At 48.7% G+C, this 17,868-nt stretch overlaps 1 protein-coding gene across 2 annotated transcripts in view; it reads right to left on the bottom strand.

Moving 5' to 3' along the window:
- Positions 1-17,868, bottom strand: part of LOC119962748 (long-chain-fatty-acid--CoA ligase ACSBG2-like) — a 211,018-nt gene that overhangs the window by 45,527 nt on the left and 147,623 nt on the right. For both annotated transcript variants that reach the window (XM_038790762.1, XM_038790763.1), the window contains exon 12: positions 7,710-7,927. In XM_038790762.1, the coding sequence (XP_038646690.1) occupies positions 7,710-7,927 (218 nt within the window). The remainder of the gene's footprint in view (positions 1-7,709; positions 7,928-17,868) is intronic.

The raw sequence follows: 17,868 nt of genomic DNA, 5'->3' as shown, positions 1-17,868 counted from the left end.
AGCCTGACTACCGTACTGCATGTGAAGGGATCCTGAAAAAATAATTGATCCCACAGTTTATTTGTTCCACTTTCTCTGAAGGATTACCTTCAGTTGTAGTTGGCAACTGCTCACAGTGACGCTTAAAATCATCAACTCCTTGCAGCTTTCCCAAAAGTACCCATCATGCACGACGTTAGGATAGTAGCCCTCAATAAAACTGTGGTCAATTTTGATTTAGTGGGACTTCTTGCTATATATTTCAGAGCCAAGTTCTTCGGTGGGGAGCACGGTGGGATAGCTTCAGAGAGGGCAGCACGGTGGCCTAGTGGATAGAACAACCGCCTCACGGCGCTGAGGTCCCAGGTTCGGTCCCGGCTCTGGGTCACTGTCCGTGTGGAGTTTGCACATTCTCCCCGTGTCTGCGTAGGTTTCGCCCCCACAACCCAAAAATGTGCAGAGTAGGTGGATTGGCCACACTAAATTTCCCCTTAATTGGAAAAAATAATTGGGTAATCTAAAGTTATTTTTAAAAAGGGATAGCTTCAGAGATTTAGGATGTTTTCAGGGTACAAATTTAATTGAGGGAAAAGTAAGTACTTTGCGGTCTCCCCTCTGGGAGTGGCAGTGGAGGTGGGGAGGCTTCCATTTCAGCTGGCAGCGTCTCAGTTTAGGTATCTGGAAGCACAAGCGGCCCAGGATTGGGTAGGGCTTCGAAGGTTTAATTTCGCTAGGCTGGTAGAGCGTGTGAAGGCTGATTTGCTGAGGTGGGACAATCTCCCTCTGCCGTTGACAGGCCGGGTGCAGGCAGTAAAAATGAATGTTTTGCCACGATTCAATGCCTGCCGGTCTTTTGCCCAGGGTATTTTGTGTGTGTGTGTATGTGTATGTGTGGGGGGGGGATGTACCTAGGATTAGGACGGTGATACTGTAGAGGGGACAGCAGGCAGGAGAGGGTTAGGCCTCCCAAATTTGATGCATTATTATTGGGTGGCAAATGCAAAGAAGATTCAGGGATGGAACAGGGAGGGTGACTTTGTGGGTGAGGATGATGGAGACGGACTCTTGCAGGGGGTGGGGGTTGCAGACACTGGCAATAGCGCCAATCCCAAAGGTCCCATGGAAGTATTTGGTGAATCCAGTGGTGGTGGCCATATTGAAGGTCTGGAGGCAGTTTAGGCGGCAGTTTAGGTTGACATCTGGGGGGAGGGGAGGGGGGGGTGCCCCAATTGGGGGAATCATGGGCTCAGGCCGGGAAGGATAGATTCTGAGGATGGGAAGCAAGGTTCTGAGGAAGGGAAGAGAGGGGGTTTAAGGAAATGAAGGATCTGTTTCTGGGAGGATGATTTGCAAGTTTGGAGGACCTGGGCGAGTTTTGGCTGGCAAGAGGCGAAGGTTTTAGGTACATGCAGGTGTAGGACTTTGCGTGGAAGGTCTTCCCGTCCTTCCTGAAAGCACCCCCTGCCTCCTCATTGCTAAAGGCGGTACTATCGACAGGGGAAGTTGGAGAGGGTGGATGTCTTGGTGATTTACGGGAGGATTTTGGAGGAAGATGGGGTGTCCATGAAGGGAGTTAAAGCAAAGTGGGAGGAAGAGTTGGGGGTGTCGCTGGTGGAGGCCCTGCGGAGGGTAAATGCCTCAAACTTGTTTGTGATGCTGGAGCTGATACAGCTGAAGGTGGTATACAGGGAGCACCTTACAAAGGTGAGGATGAGCCGGCTGTTCGAAGGGGGGCCAGATGTTATAGCCTTTGCCTCGCTGACTGCACGCAGGCGGGTCTTGTTGGGATGGAGGTCAGCTTCTCCACCCTGTACCTCGGTGTGGCTGGGGGTCCTGCTGGAGTAAATTTGTTCCGGGGTGTGGGGACTGATGGGTTCTGCAATTGTTGGGGTTTATCATTGCATTTTCGGGGGTTGGTTACCATTGACTGTTGAGGGAGGGGTTTGGGGGGGATTTGGTGGGTTTCATAATATACACCAGTATATCATGGTGTAGACACACACTGATGGACACACACAGGGACCAATCAACATGTACAAACACCGCAGCCAATCACCAGTTAGAATACACACACTATAAAGGCAGAGGGCACCACGGTTCCCGCTCATTCTGGGTGCTGCCTCGGAGTGTAACAAGAACTCATCCAGCCCAGCACAGACTTACAACACGTGCGGAGAGAATCAACTGGTTCGGACAAGGCTTAGGTCTCTAGTTTAAGTTAGCATCATTTAGGCCCACAGTCATCGTGTGTTAGTTAGTTAGAAATAGTTAATGAAAATTGAGTTGAACCTTCATCAGTGTTGGAAGTGTCTGTCCATCTCTCAAGTCTACACTAGCCAACACTTCATGGTACCAGAAGTTGAGGGACGCTTGCAATTCTGAGACCTACCTTTCAGTGATCTGCCTTCCACCAGTCTCACGCCATCCTACAGAATGGACTCCGTTCACCCGCCGCCGCCTCTCCACATTGCAGGGAATCTGGGCTCGAACTGGAAACTTTTCAAACAGCGCTTCCAGCTGTACTTCGAAGCCAGGGACCTGGAAGCTGCCTCGGATGCACGGAAGATTGCTCTCTTCCTCTTTACAGCCAGGGAACACGCTCTGCACATTTACAACTCGCTCACCTTCGATGAGAGGGAGGACAAATCGAAGTTCAAGATCATAATTCTGAAGTTCGACAGCCACTGCACGATCAAGGTCAACGAGAGCTTCAAGAGATACATGTTTCAGCAGCGAATTCAGGGTAAGGACGAGCCTTTCCAGTCCTTCATTACCCACCTCCACGTCCTTGCGCAGTCCTGCAACTAAGGGTCCACCTCTGACTCCATGCTCCGTGACCAGATTGTTTTTGGTGTTCAATCTGAGCCCCTGCGCCAGCAGCTACTAAAAGTAAAGCAGCTCACTCTCTCTACGGCCATTGAGACCTGTGTACTTCATGAACATGCCTCCACGCGCTACTACTGCATCCAGGCTGCTGAAACGGCGCAGCAAGCCCCTTACGAGGCAGAACAGGTCCAAATTATTAAATCTTTTCAGGCTCTGGATCTGAATGATGGCGGCCATTTCGCGCACTATTCGCGGAATCCCGCGCTTACACGCAGCGAGCGTGCTGACGTCACGGACCGCTTCGCACAGGTGCGTGCTACGCTGGATCGCCCCGCGCATGCGCGGTGGCGTAATGAACGTCCCGACGCTCCGGCGTGCGGCAACTGCGGCTCTGCCCACTTAAAGCAGCAATGTCCCGCGAAGTCCCGATGCTGCCTGCAGTGTGGCAAATGAGGCCACTACGCTGCAATGTGCAGATCTTCCATGCCTGCTGTTTTTCGAAGGTCCACCCAGCCCCACAGAGACATCAGGGATATCCAGCCTGCCATCAATGAACCTACTCCACACCTTGATTCCGACTGTGGCTGCAATGACCCACAGGTCCCGTTCCAAATCGGCGTTGTTACTACGAACAGGATGTCCCCCAAGCATGGCACTGAACCCGTCCACGTCCACAGCGTCAGCCAGGATGATGAGTGGTGTGCCACCCTTACGGTCAACCGGTCCCCTGTCAGGTTCCGCCTGGACACTGGAGCTTCTGCCAATCTCTTGCGTCGTCTGATTTGCACAAGCTCTGCGTACAGTCTGCTGTCATGCCATCTGCCTGTAAATTGCTGGACTACAATGGCAATGCCATCGCTGCCAGTGGCTCCTGCCGCCTTGAGGTGACACATCGTGCTCACAGTCATTCTCCTGTTCAAGATTGTTGCTGCCTCAAAAGCCTCCTTGCTTGGTGCCCAGGCATGCAAGCTGCTCCACTTAGTGCAGAGAGTACACTCTCTCTCTTCAAGCGATGTGTCTGCATCCTCTGACAAAGACTTCAGGGCGCAACTCGACTCCATCATCCAGCAATACCATGATGTTTCGAAGGCATGGGCACGCTCCCCTACACGTACAAAATCTTACTCAAGCCCAACACCACGCCTGTCGTCCACGCACCTCGCAGAGTCCCAGCGCCTCTCAAGAACTGCCTCAAGCAACAACTCCAGGACCTCCAGGACCAAGGAGTCATTTCTAGAATCACGGAACCCAGACTGGGTAAGCTCCATGGTCTGCGTCAAGAAGCCGTTCGGCGAGCTGCGGATCTGTATTTATCCTAAAGATCTGAATCAGAATATCATGTGGGAGTACTACCCGATTCCGAAACGTGAGGAGCTCACGTCCGAGATGGCCCACGCCAAACTATTCTCAAAACTGGATGCCTCGAAGGGTTTCTGGCAGATCCAACTAGATGAGTCAAGCAGGAAGCTGTGTACATTCAGCACATCCTTTGGCAGGTTCTGCTACAACCGGATGCCATTCGGCACCATCTCTGCGTCCGAAGTTTTCCACCGGATCATGGAGCAGATGATGGAGGGGATCAACGGCGTCCGGGTATATGTCAACGACATTATTATCTGGTCAACCACCCCACAGGAACACATTGCCCGCCTTCAGCGTGTTTTCAGGCGGATCCACGAACACAGCCTCCGCCTCAATATGGCCAAATGCCCCTTCGGCCAGTTGAGTATCAAGTTTCTGGGGGAATCATATCTCCCACCAGGGGGTGCATCCGGACGAGGACAAGATTGCAGCAATCACATCCATGAAGACGCCAGAGGACAAGAAAGCGGTCCTCCGGTTCCTGGGTATGGTGAATTTCCTCGGGAAGTTCATCCCGAATCTCGCCTCACACACCACGGCCCTCAGAGACCTGATTCGCAAAACCACAGATTTCCGATGGCTTCTTGCTCACGAGCATGAATGGCAGGAGCTGAAGGCCAAGCTTTCCACAGCGCGAGTGTTGGCTTTTTTTGACCCGGCCAAAGAGACCAAAATCTCTACTGATGCCAGTCGGTCGGGGATTGGTGCCGTGCTCCTGCAACAAGACAAGGCCTCGTCACGGGCCCCCGTTGCGTATGCGTCGCGGGCGATGACTCCCACAGAGCAGCGCTATGCGCAAATTGAGAAAGAGTGTCTCGGTCTTCTCACTGGAGTCGTGAAGTTCCACGACTATGTCTATGGACTTCCGCAGTTCACGGTTGAAACCGACCACCGCCCCCTTGTAAATATTATCAAAAAGGACTTGAATGACATGACGCCTCGCCTCCAGCGTATCCTACTCAAGCTGCGCAGGTACGACTTTCAACTGATCTATACCCCTGGCAAGGACCTTGCCGTTGCCGATGCCCTCTCAAGGTCGATCATAACTCCGTGTGATCATGATGGCTTCATTTGCCAAATAGCATCTCACGTTCAGTTTACAGCCTCCCATTTGCCAGCTACGGATGCACGACTGATGCAAATTCGCCGGGGGACAGTGGCTGATCCACTTCTGCAGCGGGTGATGCGCCTGATGTCAGACGGGTGACTCAAGGGCCAATGCCCGGAATTTTACAATGTACGCAATGACCTGGCGGCTGTCGACGGGGTGCGCCTGAAATCGGATCGCATCGTTGTCCCACAAAGCGTGCGCCAGCTAGTGTTGGAGCAACTCCATGAAGGACATTTAGGAATCGAGAAGTCCCGCCGCAGGGCCAGAGAAGCCGTCTACTGGCTGGGCATCAATGATGACATCGCCAATGTGGTGCTCAACTGCTCTACCTGCCAGCGTTTTCAGCCCGCCCAACCACGGGAGACCCTGATGCCCCATGAGCTCATCACATCACCTTGGACCAAAGTGAGCATCGACTTGTTCCATGCATTGGGCAGGGACTACGTCATCATCATCGGCTACTTCTCCAGTTACCCAGAGGTCATCAGGCTGCACGATCTCACATCCCCGGCTGTGATCAGGGCTTGTAAGGAGACATTTGCCCGACATGGCATTCCGCTGACGGTCATGTCAGACAATGGCCCCCGTTTCACGAGCCAGGAATGGGACGGCTTCGCCTGAAACTACAACTTTGAGCATGTTATGTCCAGTCCCCTATACCCCCAATCCAATGGGAAGGCGGAAAAGGGGGTCCACATCGTTAAGCGGCTCCTCAGCAAGGCCGCCGACGCCGGCTCTGATTTTCATCTTGCTCTGCTGGCCTATCGCTCCGCCCCGCTCTCCACCGGCCTGTCACCTGCTCAGCTGCTAATGAACCGCACCCTCAGAACGACGGTGCCATCAATTCTCGCTCCCAACCTCGACCATGTCCCCGTGCTCCACCGCATGCATGTCTCAACTGCAGCAGAAAACGTCATACGACTCACGGGCTGCTGACCTTCCCGACATCCATCCACGCGACAAGGTTCGCATCCACCTCCCGGATGGTGGCTGGTCTGAGCCTGCTGTCGTTTTAAGGCAGGTGGCCCCCCGCTCCTTCCTGGTCCACTTACCGGATGGATCCATTCGGCGCCGCAACAGGCGTGCTCTTCGCCTGGTTCCAGTGTTGTCACTGGATCCTCCGACCAGCTCTTCTACTGATCCTGCCGTGGACTGTGTGGCGCTTCCGGTCACTCTGCCTGCCCCTGACAGTGCTGCAGCCCTCCCGACTCCTGGGGCGCCAGCCATTGCCCCACCCTTGAGGCGGTCAACCAGAGTTCGTTGCCCACCTCAGAGACTGAACTTATGAACTCTGTACACATGTGGACTCTCTGAAATGTTTTTTTTCCTATATTCTTTATTGTTATCCAGTGATTTGTAAATAGATTCGTTGGTTGTTCCAGTTCATGGTAGTCATCTGCACCAGGCACCTTCCTCTCTAAGTAGTCTTGTTCCCTGTATATAGCTTTGTACATATGTCTTCGCACCTCACACGTAGCTAGGTACATTCTCCACACACCCACACTATTTATTATCACATGCCTATATCAACATTTATTTATAAAAGGGGGGGATGTCATAATATACATCAGTATATCATGGTGTAGACACACACTGATGGACACACACAGGGACCAATCAACATGTACAAACACCGCAGCCAATCACCAGTTAGAATACACACACTATAAAGGCAGAGGGCACCATGGTTCCCGCTCATTCTGGGTGCTGCCTCTGAGTTTAACAAGAACTCATCCAGCCCAGCACAGACTTACAACACGTGCTGAGAGAATCAACTGGTTCGGACAAGGCTTAGGTCTCTAGTTTAAGTTAGCATCATTTAGACCCACAGTCATCGTGTGTTAGTTAGTTAGAAGTAGTTAATAAAATTGAGTTGAACCTTCATCAGTGTTGCAAGTGTCTGTTCATCTCTCAAGTCTACACTAGCCAACACTTCAGTATGGTTGTTGTAAATTGTAAAACTTTTCAAAAGAAAAAATTCTGATTTTGTGAAATGAAGTCATGCAAGTCGCCTACAGCAATCTTTAGATTTCCTGCTGGCTCGACAGATTTATGAGTAATTGCATCATTCAGAGTCAGAAGATTTTCAGGTCAATTGCAGGTCTTTATCGGGTTAGCTAATTTCAGCCAGTACATTGTGGGACTATGGCTGTCCTCAGCTGGCATGAATAATAATCATTGAAGGTTCCCAACTGTGACAACTGCCAGTGACCACATCCAGAAAGGTTCCCCAAGCGGAATTGGTGATTCCCCGATATCGGATGACCTGTCAAAACTGACACTATCTTCCCTCAAAAATGGAGAATGGTCAATTCGGAAAAATAAGAGAGCGTGACCAACATCCCAGAACTATGACTCAGCAAAGAGATGATGATTTCAGAATAGGATGGCGGGGGTGAATCTGCCAGAAAAAAAAATTAAAATGAGTTACCTTTTATTCTGCCTGTAATATACAGAAAGTCATCTTCATCAAATTTTCCCAAGTCTCCAGAGTGTAACCAGCCCACTTTATCTATCGCTTCTTGAGTCTGCTCGTCCATATTCAGGTATCCCATGAAGATATTTCTGCCCCAGAAACAGATTTCTCCAGTCCCCAGTTCATCCGGCTTGTCAACCTTAGTTTTGCATCCTTCCATCGTTTTTCCACAGCTGGTGGGATTGTAAAAGAAAAGGGCTTCAAGCTTAACAGCCAACAATTGAAAATACAGTCAGGCAAACATATCGAATGGTGATGACAAAACTTTGAATAGACAGTCAACAGGAAAGTAATATAAATTTAGGATCATTCACCTCACAACAGTTACCAAGTGATAACAAGGATCATTCCCACAGGAAATATACCTCTGACAGTAGATAAACAACAAGGCAATACTATATAGAAACACCTCCTTCCCATCCCTTCCAGCAGCCCCAAAAGGCAGGATTGATGGAAGGAAAGGGTAGTCAAAAACCTGAGGACCAAACAAGTTTCCTTTACATTAGGCAGAAAGAACCTAGTGCTGGCTTTAAACAAATATATTTTTCAAAGCGTAACATGGAAAAGTTGAGAAAACTAGCAAGGTGAAGAAAAAAAACCAAAAGATAAAGTATCACAGAGATAAATCAGATGGGGAGATGATGATATAGCATAATGTCACTGATCAATATGCATTCACAAACTGCTGGTCAAATCACATGGGGGGAGGGAGGGGGGTTGGCGAGGGGGTACTGATTCATGTAACCTCATTAAATCAAAGTTTCTGGTGCTATATTTAAGCAGAGGCTAAATATGCATACACACTCTGCAGACCAGCAATATGGTAAAGCCATGTCTTTTTCTTCAGGAGAAGAAAGCCCTCAATGCCTCAATTCAGCCACAGCTCCCTGGTGAGTCTCCTCTGTGGTCTCAAGACCAAGGTCATGTGACCAGCGACTTCCATACAAGGGGAGACACATCTGGCCTTGATCAGAAGATTGCAGATGTGAGTAAGACATAAAAGTGGATGTTCAGTGCGAGGTGTAGTTCCATAGGAGTAATAAAGAGACTCAATGATAACACGCTCTGTAACAGATTGCCACCTTGCCACACAAGACTCAATAAAGATCCTGGTTTGTCCAAGTCTAGGTGTTTAGTGGAATCCTTTGTAAGGCACAGAAGACCAAACACAACATCCTCCAGGCTGTGCGCGAATAGCAAGATAGACTCCTCTCTAAGCATGGAACCAGGTGAGTGAACAGCCTGACCTACTTCGCCTGCCGGGGAGGATGGGAGGAAGTTGCTCAAAACAGCATTCCTTCGCTCGCTCTCTCTCTAAGCTCCACCCAGACCCTCAAACAAAGGTTCTCTACTGGAATTTCCAGACTTGAACCCATCAGCAGTAACTTGGCTGATTGCCCACTCACGTTCATGCAAGAAAGAGCCATGCTATTGAGCTACAACTAACCTCCCATTGATGGACAAAGAAGCCAGCAGAGTGCAATTTTTTTAAATATTCGTTCATGGCACGTGAAAATTGCAGGCTTTGCCAGCATTTATTGCCCATACTCAATTGCCCTCGAGGGGTAGTTAAGATCAACCACATTGCTGCGGGTCTGGAGTCACATGTAGGCCAGACCAGGTAAGGACAGCAGATTTCCTTCCCTAAAGAACATTAGTGAACCAGATGGGTTTTTACGACAATCAAAAATGTTCATCATTAGCCTCGCTGTCCCCCAGCATTGATGACTCCCTGGACCTGGGGCAAGTCAGCAATGGCATTGAATCCTACTGCTCAACATCCTGATGGGCCTGGTCCAGATTGTAGGTCCGCTGCACGGGCGCACAAGGCAGATGCACCGGTATGCGGATGGTCGTGATATCCCACACAGGCCCCCGCTCGAACCCTGGAAAGATCCAAATACATAAAGGTTCAGGGCAAACGTCACCTTGAGGACCACCAGGAGCGGGTGTCCTCCCACCATCAAAATATACCCCATCCCAAATCCTCCCCGCCCCCTCAGAATGTTGTCATCCACAGGGCACCCCTGTCTCCGTCAGTGAGTGGCACCAGGTCTGTGATTGGGGGGGGGGGGGGGGGGGGGGGGGGGGGGGGATCCTCTAGCCTCACCACCATTCCCTGCCAATTGGGATAATGGTGAATGCTGCAGCCCGTGCCAGCAATATGCTCGGTGGTCCCTGTCCTGTTTCCGCCAGTGGAGTCTACTGTGAGTTTCCTCACTGAGTTGCCCATGTGTTGTCCCACCAGCAGGTGGCACCTGGTTGTTTTGTGGGGAGGTTCATTGCGTGCCATCAAATCGTCTCCTTGCTTCGAGGCTTGTGTGCAGGCAGGTCTGACAGATGGGGATGAGCTAAGGTAAGTGTGCATCCGTTGGAGCTTAGCTGCAATGTGGTATGGGTCCTGGCCGTGACACAACTTGGTCAGGGCAGGATGGCTGAGAGCAGGGGCGCAGTGCACAGGCAGGGCAGCTGGTGATCCTGAGGCGTTGGCTAGCTGATAGTGTCACTGGTTAGACTTCTGCTCTGAGAGGGGCTGTTTGCCTTTGTTTGGGGCGAGTTCTGCCAGTCCCCTGCTTCCCCCTCTAGAGGGGGTGCACTTCTGAGGACTGCACGGAGTGCCAGCATCTGGTGAGCCAGCATCTGGTGAGCCACTGATTGAGCTTTGCCATGCCTATCCCATTGATGGGTCAGCTGTAAAACATATACTGCAGCAATTGCGGTCAGAGCCAAGCCACCCATACCACATTGCAGCTAAGAGGGAGCCAAGAGGGGGATACCCAGAGTCCATTGACTTGGCACCAAGTCATTACCTGCTATTCCTCCCAGTCTGGACAGCCACCCCCCACCCAGCAAGCCCGAAAACTGGAGAGCTTCTAAGAGTTTTCTTACCTTCTCACACCCCCTCAGCAGCCATGGTGTCCAGGCTTGTAAATACTTGCACTAATTCGCACTTATGTGGCTTCTGCCTCAGAGGTGTGGAAGGATGGAGCATGAAGTATCCAACCCACTAACGAGATTTAAATCCATGCAAATGATGGTTTTGCATTGACCTGCTGGCATAGGGCACAAACTTATCGTTGCCAGGGAGGAACCAGAACATAGCATTGGAATAGGCACCGGGTACAAACCTCGATTTTTCAATTTTGCGCAATTCTCCGCCCGATCGTGATTCACCTTTCCAGCGTCATGAAGCAGAGAATCTAGACCCAGATCTTTTATGATCGAGCATTTTTCCTACTATTGATGTTAGGCTAACTAGTCTGCAATCCCATTTTCTCCCTCCCCCCTTTTTTAAACAGCGGGGTTACATTTGCCAGCCTCCAATCTGCCTGGACTGTTCCAGAATTTATAGGATTTTGGAATTTGACAATCGACCCATCCACTATTTCCATCACCACCTCCTTTAGTACCCTGGGGCATAGAATAATGATTCATTAATAATGATGTGTTGGGTCAGCTGGGTCGATGTGGACTGCACTTGATGCAGTGTAGCCAGAGACAGACTTCCAACACTTGATGAGATGCAACACAATTTTATTTAACATCTAAACTATTATACATGTTCAACTGTGGGTTGACACTATGTTGACTTGAATGGAGACCTAATACTAGTCTGACCAGACTTACTTGCTACCACATAGTGTTTGCACTGGCCTTGCTCACAAGCTCTGACTGTCTCAGAGGCTGGATCCCGAGAGCGCAGGAAAACTGGTGCCCTCTGGCTTTATAGTGGCCGTGTCCTGTCTGGTGATTGGCTGCTCTGTTCTGTGTCTTACTGGTCATCCTGTGTGTCAATCACGGCCTGTCTGCACTCCATTATATACATAGATGTATATTATGACAAATCATTTTCCTTTTACATACTTATAGAAGCTTTTACAGCTAGCTTTTATGTTCCTTATGTTTACCCTCGTACTCTATTTTCCCCCTCTTAAATCACTTTAATGTGAAAACATTGGGCTGGACTCATTAAAGTTGTGCCATTCCTCATTCCATCCTTGTACTTGAGCAGTGAACTCAAGGATCATTGGTGCCTTTCAAACCCCCAGCAACTTCACAAAATCACAAATAGTACTGGAGAGGGTTGAGCACAGCCATATGATTTGACACTCACCCAAAGCACCATCAGGCTGCCACATTCGGATTTGAATTCACCCCTGTCTTGCACTTTGGACACAGTAAGAAGTCTTACAACACCAGGTTAAAGTCCAACAGGTTTGTTTCAAACACGAGCTTTCGGAGCACGGCTCCTTCTTCAGGTGAATGGGCTTTGCACTTTGAATTGCACTTTGGAATCTTTGGAAGCCTAGAGCCATTTTTATTCCACAATGCACTGCTTTGGGTGCTTCTCCACATTTGTATTATGTCTTCCCCATCTACAAGCTGCAGCTACCTCCTCTGACCATGACAATACCAATGGCACCCATGCAACCCCAGGACTGCCATGTGTGAGGCACTGGCCACCACCTTAACACCATTCTGTCCACCACCCCCACACTGTACACAAGCCTTCCCACTCCATGATCGTGACCACCATTGACTGTCATGCACAGTTCTGTAGTCTAACCTCCAGCACCCGGGCTCGGACTGGCCTTGACTTCCCACCCCAACAATGTTGTCCGAAGACACATAACTACAAAAGTGACTGCCACCTCCTCTCCCGGTTAGTGATGCCTGTGAGGAAGCCACAAATTGCAGCTGAGACCAGATATAACTAGGCTCAGGTTGCTCCTCACACTTTGGTGGAGCAGACCATAGGGTTGCTGAAAAATCCGCAGAGACTGTTGTGCATCGTGGTCGTCTGTTCTGCTTCCCTCACTGAGAAGGCTTGTGTCACGGGAAGGGAGCGGTTGCCCATAGTCCCTACCTTAGAGGAGGATAATGACAACTTGCAGTGGGCACAGTGCATAGAATCTCAAGGGACTGCTGCAGATGTCTGACTCCTCTCTGGCTGATGGCAGTTCACTTACTCTCAATGGCCAGGGTCACAACATGGTGATGTCCTTAGTTCTTGGTGCCTTAGAGGTTCAGTTGTCACCAGAGGATGAGGCTAATGTTTTATGGGGTCAAGCAGCAAGGTATCATTTGCAGAGACCACAGATTGACAATGACTGGGATGAGTAATGGTAGCCCTATACATTTTGGGAAGCAATCAGAATCTCCATGGGGAACAGGCATGACCAATGTGGCCAGTCACTGGGAGGAAATGACACCAATGTGCTGACAACCTCGCAAAAAACACGGAGGAAACATTGGACTGAGCACCAACCTTTCTGTGGAAGAGGAATCCAGTTGTCAGGCCAGCAGTACAAGACGACATCTCATCAGAACAAGGAACCATAGAGAGGGTGCAATAAGTGAGAGTTTATTTACACAGTTGGCGGCTGACTTACATAGGTGGCTGCCATGTTCAAGTGCCTAAAGCTCATGCCCACATTGTGCAACTAAACCTTCTTAACCTTTCTAATCCTGCCACTACATCATGGTGTATCGCTAGGGTCCACAGGACAATAATTCAGCAGGTTGGATGGATTGGTCACGCTGAATTGGATTAGATTGGATTGGTTTATTGTCAAGTGTACCGAGGTACAGTGAAAAGTATTTTTCTGCAAGCAGCTCAACAGATCATTCAGTACATGGGAAGAAAGGGGAATTAAACAAAATTCAAGAAAATACAAGAAAATACATAATAGGGCAACACAAGATATACAATGTAACTACATAAGCATTGGCATCGGATGAAGCATACAGGGTGTAGTGTTAATGAGGTCAGTCAATAAGAGGGTCATTTAGGAGTCTGGTGACAGTGGGGAAGAAGCTGTCTTTCAGTCTGTTGGTGCGTGTTCTCAGACTTCTGTATCTCCTGCCCGATGGAAGAAGTTGAAAAAGTGAGTAAGCCGGGTGGGAGGGATCCTTGATTATGCTGCCCGCTTTGCCCAGGCAGCGGGAGGTCTAGGTGGAGTCCATGGATGGGAGGCAGGTTTGTGTGATGGACTGGGCGGTATTCACGACTCTCTGAAGTTCCTTGCGGTACTGGGCCAAGCAGTTGCCATACCAGGCTGTGATGCAGCCAGATAGGATGCTTTCTATGGTGCATCTGTAAAAGTTGGTAAGGGTTAATGTGGACATGACGAATTTCCTTAGTTTCCTGAGGAAGTATAGGTACTGTTGTGCTTTCTTGGTGATAGCGTCAACGTGAGTGGACCAGGACAGATTTTTGGTGATGTGCACCCCTAGGAATTTGAAACTGCAAATGAAAATCACTTATTGTCATAAGTAAGCTTCAAATGAAGTTACTGTGAAAAGCCCCTAGTCGCCACATTCTGGCGCCTGTTCGGGGAGCCCCATAGTGTCCAGGAGTTAGGTGGGTTGCTGGGTTCAAGGATAGGGTGATGGTGTAGGTTTGGGTGGGGTACTCTTTCAGGGTCCAGTGTAGTCTCAATGAGTGCCTTCTGCACTGTAGATTCTATGATTCTATGACCTTGGCAGGAATCCTCTGGAGGATTGAGATCTGGAGTGTCTTGGCCCCTCCTTCAACAGCTAAGTCCCTACTTTTACAAGCGATATTGGTCCAGACATATTTTGAACCAGTGTGTTTTCCCGCTGGTGTAACGGAGAATCAGACATGGGGGAGAAGATTCCAGTTCGGCCTTCAATTGCCATTATTGTGATGCAAATCAGTTTCCCACTGGTCACCAGAGGGGTTCCCTAACTATTATAGTGGGCACCAGTTGAATATCCCACTGTAAGCTCACACCGGTGTGAAATCTATTTTTGGGCCTCCTGCCAAATTCTACCTCCCGACCCTGCCGCCATTGAGCTTGTTGGTAGGGACATGGGAAAATTCAATCCAAACTTTCAGACCATGAATTATAACTCAAAACAACCTCAGTAATGCCATTTCCATGAATACACCTTGTTCCTTTACCATATGCTACCTTCCATGACAAATAATAACTTACATGTTGGGGGACTGTCTTGAACCATGCACAAATGGCAGCTGGTAAAGCCATTGAGTGATAACTGATGACCTGTGCCAGCAGCAGAGAGCCAGTTTAAAAGACTCCACAAATGGGTTTCTTCATTCATCAACTCCACATTTCTAACCTGGACTAGCAAAAGAGTCAGAAATCTCAGCCACAGGGAATCCTTTAATGGAACTTAATGGAATGTGAGCATCCCTGGCTAAACCAGCATTTTTAATGCCCACCCGTTGTGTCATGGGAGTGTCCCTTTAAGAAAGGTTTTGTCTCATCACATGGCTTCAGTGATGTCATTTTGTGGGTGGAGCTGGACAGTGGCTGTGTGAGCTGTTTTTACTTTCGCTTTCAGTTTTGACTGCTGTGAGCAACAGACAGAGAAAAATAAGTGTCTTGGCTTGTCTCTATTTTCATTTTAAATATCTGTTCCAGTAAAAACAAATTGATTATAGCTATCTGCTTTGGTAACATAAAATATGTAGTTTGCTTCTTGGAAGGGTTTAAACCTGCTGGTGAGACAGGCTCTGAATCTCATGGAAAGCCAGTCTTATTCAAATGAGAATGCAGAGTGCTGGGCCACACCCTTGAAACGGGGGGTTTATGGGATTTTGTTTTTGAATTGGAACAGTTGAGGGGAATTCATTAAATGTTATAGGTTACTATAGCTGTGGGGCGTCTTTATGTTTGTAATTGCTAAAAATTCTTAATGTGTGTTTATATAAATGTTAACTACGTTTTTAGAATAAAGCTGGTTTTGATTAAAGTTCTGGGAAGACTGTTGAATCACACCTTAAAGGAAGGCTCTTGTGCTCATTCCAACCAAATTCAACTTAAAGGTTGTAGGTTAGGTGGACTTCATAATATACTTTGGAGTTTCTAAGCCCTGGCCCATACAGTTGAGAATCACAGAATCACAGTGCAGGAGACCCTTCGGCCAATTGGGTCTCCACCAACACCAGAGTCTGAAAACACTTGACATACATACCTAATCCCACTTGCCAGCACTCAGCCATAGCCTTGAATGTGATGATGTGTCAAGTGCTCATTCAGGTACTTTTTAAAGGATGTGAGTCAACCCGCCACTGTCTCCCTTCCAGCCAGTGCTTTCCAGTCCATAACCACCCTCTGGATAAAAAAGGTTTTTCCTCACATTGCCCGAAACCTCCTGCCCTTCACCTTGAACTTGTGTTCCCTCGTGACTGAGTCTTCAAATATAATAATAATCGTTATTATTGTCACAAGTAGGCTTAATACTGGGAAAATCCCATAGTCGCCACACTCCGGCGTCTCTGTGTTCGGGTACACAGAGGGAGAATTCAGAATGTCCAATTCACCTAACAAGCACGTCTTTCAGGACTTGTTGGAGGAAACCGGTGCACCTGGAAGAAACGCACGCAGACACGGGGAAAACGTGCAGACTCTGCAGACAGTGACCAAGTGGGAATGAACCTGGGATCCTGGCGCTGTGAAGCAACAGTGATAACCACTGTGCTAAAGGAGCAGCTGCTCTCTATCCACCCTGCCCATGTCCCCTCAATCTTGTACACCTCAAGCCAGCCCGCAATCTTCCCTGCTCCAATTAAAACAATCCAAGCCTATCCAGTTTTAGCTTAAATGTTCCATCCCAGACAACATCCTGGTGAATCTCCTCTGCACCCCCTCAGTGCAATCATCCTCTTCCTTTAATGTGGCAACCAGAACTGCACAACTCCAGCCTCAAAGTTCTATATAACTCCAACAACCTCCATGCTTCTGTAACCTATGCCTCAATAATTAAGGCAAGTGTTCTGAATGCCTTTTTCACCAGCCTATTAACCTGTCCTTCCACCTTCAGAGATCTATGGACAAACAAGCAAAGGTCCCTTTACTTCCTAGTGTCAAGCCATTCATTGAATACTTCCTTGTCAAATTACTCCTTGCAAAGTATATCCGGAGGTGAAGGCATGGTGGCATAGTGGTTAGCACTGCTGCTTCACAGCTCCGGGGACCCAAGTTCAATTCCGACCTCGGGTCACTCTCTGTGGAGTTTGCACTTTCTCCCCGTGTCTGTGTGGGTTTCTTCCAGGTGCCCCGGTTTCCTCCCACAATCCAAAGATAGGCAGGTTAGGTGGATCGGCCATGCTAAATTTCCCCTTAGTGTCCAAAACGTTAGGTGGGGTTACTGGGTTTCAGGGATGGGGTGGAGGCATGAGCTTGAGCAGGGTGCTCTTTCCAATGGTCGACGGGCCGAATGGCTTCCTTCTGCACTGTAAATTCTATGATTCTATGTTTCACCTCACATTTTTCAGTGTTAAACGCCACCTGTCACCTTTCTGTCCATTTGACCATCCCGTCTATATCTATACCCAAGACACTCAACCTCCCAATTAACCACCCGGCCAATCTTTGTGGCATCCGCAAACTTACTGATCCAATCCCTATATGGTTATCCATGTCATTAATATAAAATGATGAATAATGTATTCCAAGTGCAGTTGCCTTCTTAATAAGTCTTTGGAGTGTGGGACCTTGTCAAAAGGCTTTACTGAAATTCATATAAACTCCATCAACTGCACTACCCTCATTGGGTGATAGGAAGGAGTAACAAGTCCAGAGAGCCATGGATGATCAGAGATACTCAGGCTACGATGAGAAGGAAAAGAGAGGTTTTAGAAGGTACATGGGGAGCAAATCAGCTGAGGCATTAGTGGAGTACAGAAAGTGCAGGGTGGAGCTTGGATTGGATTGGATTTTGTTTATTGCCACGTGTACCAAGGTACAGTGAAAAGTATTTTTCTGCGAGCAGCTCAACAGATCATTAAGTACATGAAAAGAAAAGGAAATAAAAGAAAATACATAATAGGACAACACAAGGTACAGAATGTAATTATGTAACACTGGCATTGGGTGAAGCATTCAAGGGTGTAGTGTTAATGAGGTCAATCCATAAGTGGGTCGTTTAGGAGTCTGGTAACAGTGGGGAAGAAGCTGTTTTTGAGTCTGTTCATGCGTGTTCACAGACTTCTGTATCTCCTGCCTGATGGAAGAAGTTGGAAGAGTGAGTAAGCCGGATGGGAGGGATCTTTGATCATGCTGCTCGCTTTCCCCAGGCAGCGGGAGGTGTAAATGGAGTCAATTGATGAGAGGCAGGTTTG

The sequence above is a fragment of the Scyliorhinus canicula genome, chromosome 3 (genome assembly GCF_902713615.1).
Source record: "Scyliorhinus canicula chromosome 3, sScyCan1.1, whole genome shotgun sequence".
In the NCBI taxonomy this organism is placed as follows: domain Eukaryota; kingdom Metazoa; phylum Chordata; class Chondrichthyes; order Carcharhiniformes; family Scyliorhinidae; genus Scyliorhinus; species Scyliorhinus canicula.
The sequence above is the reverse complement of the archived record's forward strand: the minus strand, read 5'-3'. Positions and strand labels throughout refer to the sequence as shown.